The 9,887-nt window shown below is 51.7% G+C and overlaps 1 protein-coding gene across 4 annotated transcripts in view; it reads right to left on the bottom strand.

Moving 5' to 3' along the window:
* Positions 1-9,887, bottom strand: part of pip5k1ab (phosphatidylinositol-4-phosphate 5-kinase, type I, alpha, b) — a 50,642-nt gene that overhangs the window by 1,502 nt on the left and 39,253 nt on the right. For 2 of the 4 annotated variants that reach the window (XM_048620393.1, XM_048620392.1), the window contains one exon: positions 1-3,866. This exon is cut by the window's left edge and continues 1,502 nt beyond it. In XM_048620393.1, the coding sequence (XP_048476350.1) occupies positions 3,859-3,866 (8 nt within the window). In that variant the 3' untranslated portion in view covers positions 1-3,858. Of the gene's footprint in view, positions 3,867-7,250; positions 7,372-9,238; positions 9,317-9,887 lie in introns of all 4 variants that reach the window. The other 2 variants (XM_048620390.1, XM_048620391.1) reach the window with 2 other exon arrangements.

The raw sequence follows: 9,887 nt of genomic DNA, 5'->3' as shown, positions 1-9,887 counted from the left end.
GGACGGGGCGTCACAGACACCTTCCGGAGGGGTGGGGGGGGAAGAAGCAGTCAGCCGACCTGGTAGACATTAACCCAAGTGTTTTGTGCCAATTGGACAAACGCTCTGGAGTCTGGGATAGCATATCCGACAGCGCGGGCGCTCCCTCGACACCAACCCCTCCCGACAGCGCCCGCGCTCCCTTGGCACTGACTCCCCCCCCAACACCCTCCCGATAGCACCCGCGCTACCTTGGCACTGTCAGTGGGAGTGTCATCTCTGGCTTATGAGAAGTCTGGAGTAAAGAACCCACACCTTTTCTCAGAAGGGATAGGAAAGAGGTAGACAGCGAGCGAGCTAACCACACAGCCACAGCAGAAATCTTTGGAGGAATTTTAAGCGAGAAGGAACACCATCTGAAAACATACCCTGTTTCCCCCTCTCTGCCATCATTTCTGGTCTGACAGATCAGCACGGCAGCTCACTCAGCACACAGAGGGATAACTTGAATGACCAGCTGTTTGCTGGCTGCAAGGAAAGCGTTGGCACAGAGCTGGTTTTCCTATTTTGCCCAAATGACCTTCGCAATGTTCAGATGTGGCAAAAATGAGGGCCCTAAACTGGCCACATTCTCTCTGCTTTAACGCGAACGCGTCTGCATGGCCAACACGCCTTTCTGTCCCTCAGTTTTGACTTTATTTCAGACACAAACTGATTGATCCCTCTCTTGACGTGTCAATTTCACAGGAGTGTGGGGCGGGGGGGGGGGGGGGGGGGGTGGTGGTGGGGCTTGGCCTTGGCCTGACCCAGGGTTTCAGATTTGGGTTGGGGTGAGAGATCGAGTGTGACGGGGGCTTCGGGACCACTCATGCCATGGGGGTGCCTGCAGGATATTTGACAACGTGGGGCATCACAGCAAAGCCAGAACCAGTCCTTGCCTGACGCTCCCGATTCGGCATTTGCTTCTAAGCCGGCAAGGGGAATTGGGAGTGGGCACTCCACTCCAGGGTTAAGCCTTTCAGAACCCCTCTCTCAGCCCCAAGAATATGACATTTAAAGCAAAACTACATGAAAAATGTGAACCTGGTTGGCTCAGTGCCACTGTGAGCAAGCTACTGATGGCCAATCTGCCTTCTTCCCATCCTGAAATAGAGTTAAGTAAAAGTTTCTAATTGAGGAATAGCAATAGTAGCAAAGAAACAGGTTCCCCCATCAAATACTCCCTGGGCAGAGAGAGTCAGATACAGAGTAAAGCTCTTTCTACACTGTTCCCCCCATCAAACACTCCCAGGAGCGGCACAGCAAGGGGCTAGATACAGAATAAAGCTCTCTCTACACTGTCCCCCCACATCAAACATTCCCAGGACAGGGACAGCACGGGGTTAGATACAGGGTAATGCTCCCTCTACTACTGTTTTAAGCTGAAAGTGAAGCCTGCAATGCGAGTGCCTAGTGGGAGTGAGGGACATGCTGCTCTCACTCAGCAACGCAGTCCAAGACAGACAAAGGCAAGCTGGCTGCAGCTGAAGTCCTCACACCCGGGCAGGGAGGAACAGACAGATCACAACATCCCTGCTAAAGGAGGCAGTCAGACTTGGCCGTGAAGGCGCCCTCGACGTTTTACTGGGGGACGCTGAAGCCACTGAGAAAGTTATTGTGCAGCCCAGCCCAACCTCGCTTGAGGATTAATATCCGACACTGTTTATTCACCGCCAACCTCTCTGTGCGAACTAATATCTGTGTTAACAGTAAATGACCATCAGCCTCGGGGTTTGTAACTGAGATTTCCCATTTAATACAAAGGAAACCTGAGGGACCCCACACCCAGGAAGCCAGCTCTCTGAGCTGCCGTGCTGATCAGCACTGTTTACTGTTAGAAAACCGCCCCACCCACCACCTCAGCCCAGGGAACAGGCCAGCTCGCTCCTGGGACTTGCTGGCATTCAGAGTTCACGCTGTCCCCCCTCCCGAGTACTAGGTATCAGGAGACGTGGCATGAAGGCAGAGTGAGGTGACTTTGTAAAGCCCCAGTCGGGGTGGACACTGCACAGTTCAAACCCGACTCCTGACCAGCTTAAAAAGAACAAATCACTTCCATTACAAACATTCAGTGCTCAAACAGTTCAAAAGTCCTGAGATTACACACTGCAAAGCAACCCACCAGCACCTCCTTTCCCGTGAACGCTTGTCGTAATCAGTGCCAGGGGGAGTCCTGTGGGGACCAAAATGATCCCAACTTTCCACAGAGCTGTCAACAGAACGGTTTGAGGTGGGGGAAGGATTGCAGGTAATATTCCATCCTTCCCACCCCTCCACCATCAGAGGCACCGACTCAGCACAGAGCAGGCCATTCTGCTCTCGTGGGACACCAGAGCCCGGCACGCACAAACATGGACTCTTCGCTAAATCTCTTGACGGCAAGTCACCGGTTCGCCGAGGACCAGAAAACAACGGAAACTTTGTTAACTCCCTGCTTACGTAGAAGAGATTCAGACCAAACCAGCTGAGGAGGAGTGGAGTCTCAATTTATCGCCTCCTCAAAACAAAATGACACCACTGGGAAAGGGAACAACCGTGCGGCACACCCGGATGAGCCCGAAAGTCACTGCACTTGCAGGGTCCATTTCAGCAACTGGTCACCCAGCAATAAAACAAAATAATGGGGGGCATGCCCCGAAAGGGAGGGAGGATGGTTACAGGTTGGCAGTGGGTGTTGGTGGGTGAGGGGGGGGGGAGGTGTGGCAATTTTCAGAACAGTTCCAATCTGGCTTCTTTCGGGTTCGTGCAGGGGAGGGTTTGTGGTTTTCGGGGTCCGGGTCGGGAGGAAAGGGGGGCAGAATGCGTCCAGTCAGTCTTGAGGAGTACAACCGCTGGAACACGAGACACAAGGAGGGGTGCGGGGGAAAGAGAGAGAGAGAAAAAAAAAATGATCGGCACTTCAGCGTAATCAGAAATCGATCTCTCAGCTTTGCGTACATGGTCAGGAATACTGCAGAAAGGCAGTCTGCCCCGCGGCGGAGATGTACACACAAGAGTATCGGCAACATTATGATACACACTGGGGAATGTCCAGTGTTCTGTTTTTGTCAGACTCCCTTCCAGTCTTCTTCCTCCTTCCAAAATAAAAACAGCCACAAAATTGCACGTCTGCAGAAAGCGAGTACCCTCCCGCTGCTTCCAAATTGACGATGGGAGTGGAGGGATGAGAGCTGGAAACAGCTTAAATACATAATATTCATAAATACCAGTTCAGAAAAAAGCACACACACAGTAACACACTCATGCACGTCACAGTTTGTAAAACGTGACAAAATTAAAAAGGTCCTGGGATACATTTTTTAAACAAAAAAAAGGTAGGAAAATGTAGTGTCTAATATAGACATTTAATCAGGAACAGAACTTTTGGCCGTGGATGTCCCAGTAGATAAACAAATCCTGGCTCCATTTTCTATGCAAAACAGAGAGGAGCAAAATGTTCCTCAGAATCTTTCGTCAGCCTCCAAGGAAAAGGTTTAAACTGTTGTTTAGAGAGAGAGAGATATATATGGGTGTATATATTAAAAAAAATAGTCTTGACATTCCCCCCTTCTCTCCCCAAAGCTTCCTTGCCTGGTTTAGCAGTCACACGGCGATCTGATGTGAAATCGTGCACGTTAGAAGGTGAGGCAAAGGTCACTCCGATGGCCGGGGGGAGGGGAAAAAGAGGCAGGCGAGAGCTTTCAAGCCCCTCACCTCCCGGCATGTTGAAGGTTCCTCTCAAAATAAACAGCCTCCTTTGTTTGCCATGGGGCCGTTTCCTGGATTGTTCGAGTACAGAGCTGACCCAGGCAGCGTGTGCACGAAGACGGAAGTCACCAGATAGCAGCATTTACACTCCGTCTAGGTCACTGTCAGGGGAGAGAACAGAGTCACACTTTTGCCAGGAAGGGCAGCTTTTAGTCCTGGATGAACACAGCACGCCAGGCAGCATCAGAGAAGCAGGAAAGCTGACGTTTCGGCCCGAAACGTCAGCTTTCCTGCTCCTCTGATGCTGTCTGGCCTGCTGTGTTCATCCAGCTCCACACTGTTATCTCAAACTCCAGCATCGGCAGTTCCTACTATCTCTCTATTTTAGTCCTGCTGTGCAGGTCTGGACTGAAAGCAGCAATTATTCTCACTTTAATCAGTTGTTACATATGTGGAGAGCCGCAGTGGATATGACTGTAACAGCGAGCCATGCGAGGAAATAACAGCATTGAAGTGACTGAGAGCTAAGTCAAAGAGATAGGTTTTGAGGATCGAGAGGCAGAGGGGATTTGGGAGAGATCTGCAAACTGTACCATCATCCACCTCCCGATAAGATTAATTTTGCTCTTTTAAATCACTTTAAGGTGGGGATTGCTGGTGAGGGGCAGTGGCTTTTGACAGATCTTAAGACACCCTCTTGAACCGTTGCAGCTCCTCAACTCCCACACCCCCTCCCCGTGTGGTGTAGGGGCACCCACAATGCTGATGAGAGAGGGGGTTCCAGGGCCTTAGCCTAGGGAGACCGGTAAATCACAACATGCGGTGCAGGCGGCGGCCGTCGGGCCCATTGTGTCTGCGTTAGCCCTTCAAATCAGCACTACTAGCCCCACTTCGTCCCGATACCCTTCCCACAACGGCAGGAGGCTGTACTACCATCTCCCCTGAACCAATGTCCCAAACAATGCAATAATCCAAACCTCCATTTTCCTGTCTTTTCCTCTGTTGCACATTATCCACTAACCTGAATGCCTCAAATATACACACTCCCTCGCGCACACACAGTAGTTCTGAGTCAGGATGGGGTGTGCGAATCTAGCAGCCGTGTCAGGGAAAGATGCACAAGGAAGTTGGGTCTTGTCAGGTCCCAAGCTCCAGAACTCCTCCCCTGAGCCCCTCTCTCTACACCCCCATCCCTTTAAAATACTTCATCGAAGAACCACTGATTCCCAGCAGTGTGGAAGCAGGCCATTCAACCCACTGAGTCCACACTATTCCTGTAAGTCTGTACTTCCCACGGCCAATCCACCCTAACCTGCACATCCCTGGGCACTGCGGGACAATTTAGCACGGCCAATCCACCCTAACCCACACATCCCTGGGCACTACGGGACAATTCAGCACAGCCAATCCACCCTAACCCGCACATCCCTGGGCACTACGGGACAATTTAGCACGGCCAATCCACCCTAACCTGCACATCTTTGGAGTGTGGGAGAAATCCAGAGCACCCGAAGGAAACCCACACAAACATAGGGAGAACATGCAAACTCCACACACACAGTCACCCGAGGGTGGAAATGAACCCGGGTCCCTGGCGCCGTGAGGCAGCAGGCTAAACACTGAGCCACCGTGCTACCCAAATCTTTTAGCAAGCCGAGCCAATATGACATTTTACTCTGTGTATGCTGCTATATAGATGCAAGTTGTTGCTGTAGGTGTGGACGGTGTAAAGTGGCCATGCACAATTCCTGCCAATGGGAAGCAAAGATTCCGAATGAAGGACGACCTGGTTCGGCTTCTGGATGGTGGAGAAATGGCAGACGCATCAAGTCAAAATGGCAACAGCCTCTGGAAACTGGCCGTCGATCCTCCGACAAGACTCTCACTTATGAATGAGGGAGAAGAGGGTCAACGCAGAGGGGAGAATGCAGGGAGAATGTACAGTGATGCCAAAGCTGTGTCGGGGAGCGGGTGGGTGAGAGAGAACTTACTTCACCATCCTTGCCATCAGTTGCCTCCAGAGGCTTGGGCAGACACGGGGGTCGGGGGAGGACAGGCGATGCACAGATCCAGTACCTTCCCTCTGAGAACTGGCGCAGGGTTAGCGGAGAGAGGAAACAGAAGCAACGGCAAAAAAACAAAAAGACAGAGACAGAGAGATAGAGAAACACAGAAAGCAGAGGAGAGACTGAAAACAATTATGAGCTGTCTCCAGCACAACTGTCTGAGCCATGCATTCCCGTTCCTATGTGAGCAGCACTCTCAAACGGCTTTCCCGTTTCGACCCCATTTTAATGCTTCAAACTTGGCATCTTCTCAGTAAACACAGAGAGTTTGTTCAGCAGGGATTACAAAAAAAAACGGCACCAAATGAAAACACCCAAGACACTTACCACCTTGCAGGCTCTGACCAGCAATCAGACCAATGTATAAGGGGCAAAAGAAATTGATGCACATTTGAAGGGACTTCACAGCTGATCCCAGGACCATCAAATCTGACTCTCTACAGCCCCAGGCATGCCCCTGCCGCTTCTGCTCCACACCGTGCCTCCTCCTACCTCCCCCACCCCAACTGCACTCTCCTTCCTACTCCCCTCTCCCTTACATCTCCTGCTTCTCTACCCTTCAAAGCGTCTTGGCTACTGGCATCCACCACTCGTAGGGGGTCCCACACCCCTGGAGCCACAAGAGCTGTGTCTATCTCCCACTTAAAAAGGATAATCAAATTTCACCATCGAACCACGGCCCTCAGAACATTACGAGCCTCAGGATTAACAGGCCAGAGATAATAGCACTACGTCGTTGCACTTCCCGATCAGATTCAGTCGTGGCTATCTTCTACAGAGACACCTTTAGTTTAAAGGGTTGGGGAGGGTGAGAATCAGGATGGAGAACACGGCGTGCAGGCTGGGAATGAAGGGGGAATGGCGAGCTGATAAAGCGGCCTGAAAGAGGGCCTCCTTTCGGAGGGAATGGCCAGGCGCTAGTGGCCGTCAATTCAGTAGTGGCCTAGGCGCTGGGGGAGGGGGGGGGAGGGGAGGGGTTTAGCCAGCAAGACAGAGAATTGGAAGGTGAAGATAAAATTAGTGCTTTTCAAACTAAAATTGTTTGCACAAGCCTACGTCGACCAGGATTTAAAGCAACGAGTAGCCCAGTGAACGAGCGAGGGTTTGCAATGTTACAGGGTGACTCCGATTGGTTGTAAAGCGGACAGGGTTACAAGGGAAGCTACAGTGTTAGTTCGCAAGACACAGACCTTGCCATCGGACAGCCAGAAGCAAGAGGGATGGTTCAGCAACTGGGGAAAGGGATGGGGCCTGGGTGGATGGGACAGGGGAAGGATGGGAAAGCCACCCTCCTGTTCCATCTCTCCTCTGGGGCACGCTAAGCTATGCGGGGCTCACCGGCCACAGAGAAGGGTCCACCTCACCCGCATTCGGGCTGGTTGAAGACGACGAGCGCTCCAGTGGAGCAGAGTGAACCAGAACAGAGAGGCTCCCCCAACTTCCCCAGCCCACCCTGCCTCACCCAAGCACGGTACTTACGAAGCAGATTTCTGTTTCTAGCACACCGTCACGGCACCGGGTGCCCTCGTCTGCTTTTGACCCAACGCGCGGCTCTGAAGGGAAGGTCCCCGCCATGGGCTCCGAAACAATTGGAGGGATACTGACGAGGGGGAGGAGGTTTTAAGAAAGGGGAAAGAGGGAGTGAGAAGGAAGAAGAAAGGACAGGCGTTAACCTCCTTCGTGCTCAGTCACCACGTCCCTCTGAGCTTTTCCTCACAAGACGAAAAACCTTTGAAGGGCTTAGTCAACCTCGGTTTGAATGGTCGGCTATGCCTGGGACATGGCCGTCAGTAAAGACTGTGAACAGAGTGTGTGGAGTTCAGCCTAATTCTCAATTAGGAACAGAGGATTTCAGAGCAGCTAGCCATTCAGCCCCTTGAGCCTGCCTGCCCCACCATCCAATATGGTCATGGCTAATCTGAGCGCAGCCTCAACTTCACGTTCCTGCCCTCAAACTCACACCCCGTCTACCAAACCTCTATCTAACTCGACCTTCAATACATTCAACCACCTCGCCTTCACTGCTCTCTGGAGAAAGAGAATCCTTCCCCTGTTCTGTCTTAAAAGGGCGTCTCCTCATTTTAAAACTGGGTCACCTTAGCTCTCACCTCACACAACAGGGAATATCCGCACAGTACTGACTCCAGAGTGCTCTCCAGATCTTACAGGTTTTCACTAAGATCGTCTCTCATTCTCCTAAACCCCAGTGGGTATGAGGCCACCTTATCCAAATCTTTTCCCAAGACAAACCCCTCCATCTCGGGGAAACAATTTTAGCGAATCTTCGCTGAACGGCTCCCAATGCAATTGTATCTTCCACCCCAGCCCCCCAAAAAGACAGTGACCACTAACAGCACGGCAGCCCAGATCTAGGCTCGCAACCAGGACGAAAATATCTCACTCTTCGCACTGCCGTCCTGGAGAGGCTACGTCGCGAGCCGTAGGCTTTCCCAGTTTTGGAAACGTTGCTGAGGGTTGTCTCAGGAGCTGAGCAGCTCCGCTCGCACTCATATCCAGATGAGCAGCAGAAAGCTTGGGAAATCCAAGGTTCCACAGGCAGCCGGAGAGTGGGGGGTGGTCCCTGAATACATTTCAGGTACAGCAAGGCACCCAAATGCAGTGCTGACTTCACAGTGACATGCAAGGTACTGGGTAGGTGGTGTGCACATGACCTTTTTGAGCCTGCTCCACTATTCAATGGTTGATGCTCTACTGTGAATCCACTTTCTCACCCATTCCTCCATTTCCTCAAAAAATAAGCATCAAGCTGTCTTGGATACACTCGAAGACGGAGTATTCTCAGCTCTCCGTGGTGTAGAATTCCACACATTCATTCCTCGCCTCCTCAAACTGGCCAAACATTCACCGTGAGACAGCAACCACTTAAGTTATAGATTCCCCAGCTGGGGGGGGGGGGGGGGGGACAGACCACCCTCCCAATGTCCATCCCAACATCAAACTCTCCACGATGTTTCAATGAGACCATCTCTCACTCATACAACCCTCCAGGGAATACCTGACTTCACCTTGTGGGACAATCCTTGTGGGGGGGCGGGAACCCTGACAGCTAAGGAGGGGGTGGGGGGGGGGGGGGGGGGGGGAACACTGACAGCGAGGGGGGGGGGGAACGCTGACAGCTAAGGGCGGAGGGAGGGGGAAACGCTGACAGCTAAGGGAACAACCAGTCCTGTCAAACACAGACAGGCAATGCCCAAAGGGGAACACCGCATCCCTGTGGGGGTCAGTTACGTCAGGGCACTCTCAACACTTGCTAAACTGGTGAACAATGAGTGCATTTTGTGGAAGAGAGGTCTCTCTGACCTTCTATCGCAAGGAGTCTAACACACCCACCAGCATGGTGAGAAATTCAGCTGGTTCAACCAGGCTGGTCTCCCTGTTCAGCTTTAAGGTGCAACGTGCCCCACAGACCCAAAGTCCCAGCGAGTCACTCCACCCCTAACTCTCACCTTTCCACACTGCTGGCGACCTGTGTGTTGGGTTGTGGATCAGTTTGATCAGCTGCTTGCACGTCTAATCCTACGGCCCTGCAACAAGACCATGCCAAACATCAGAATGCCCAATTCATACAACAGGCAAGGCACTGCTTTGAAATAAAACCTATTCAGGGGCCTTAACAGCATCTTGCCTCGATAGAGCACTTTTAACAAGGTAAAAATGTTGCAAGGAGTTTCACAGCCATGCTAGCAAAGGAAATTTAAACTCAAGGCACTATAGTGGAGATTCAGAACAGATGACCAAAATGATTGGTCCAGGGTGTTGCTCTTAAGGAGGGGGGAAAAGAATTTTAGAACTTAGAGCTCGAAGCGGAAGGCACAGCGATCAATGGTGGAGTGATAGGGATCAGGAGATAATCAGGACGCTGAAATTGGAGGTGGTGACAGAAACAGGGGGGGGATGCAGAGGTTGGAGGTGGTGACAGAGATAGGGGAAGGGTGTAGAGGTTGGAAAAGGTCACAGAGAGAGGGAGGGAAGTAATTAGAGGAGCTCAGTGAGATCTTGAAGGGTTGTTACACACTGTGGAGGAATTTGAACGCAAAAAGTTGCTAAGTTGGGAACCTTTTTCAAAAACAGTGAAGTATAACCAAACTGGGAACC

The sequence above is a fragment of the Rhincodon typus genome, chromosome 46 (assembly GCF_021869965.1).
Source record: "Rhincodon typus isolate 14 chromosome 46, sRhiTyp1.1, whole genome shotgun sequence".
In the NCBI taxonomy this organism is placed as follows: Eukaryota; Metazoa; Chordata; class Chondrichthyes; order Orectolobiformes; family Rhincodontidae; genus Rhincodon; species Rhincodon typus.
The sequence above is the reverse complement of the archived record's forward strand: the minus strand, read 5'-3'. Positions and strand labels throughout refer to the sequence as shown.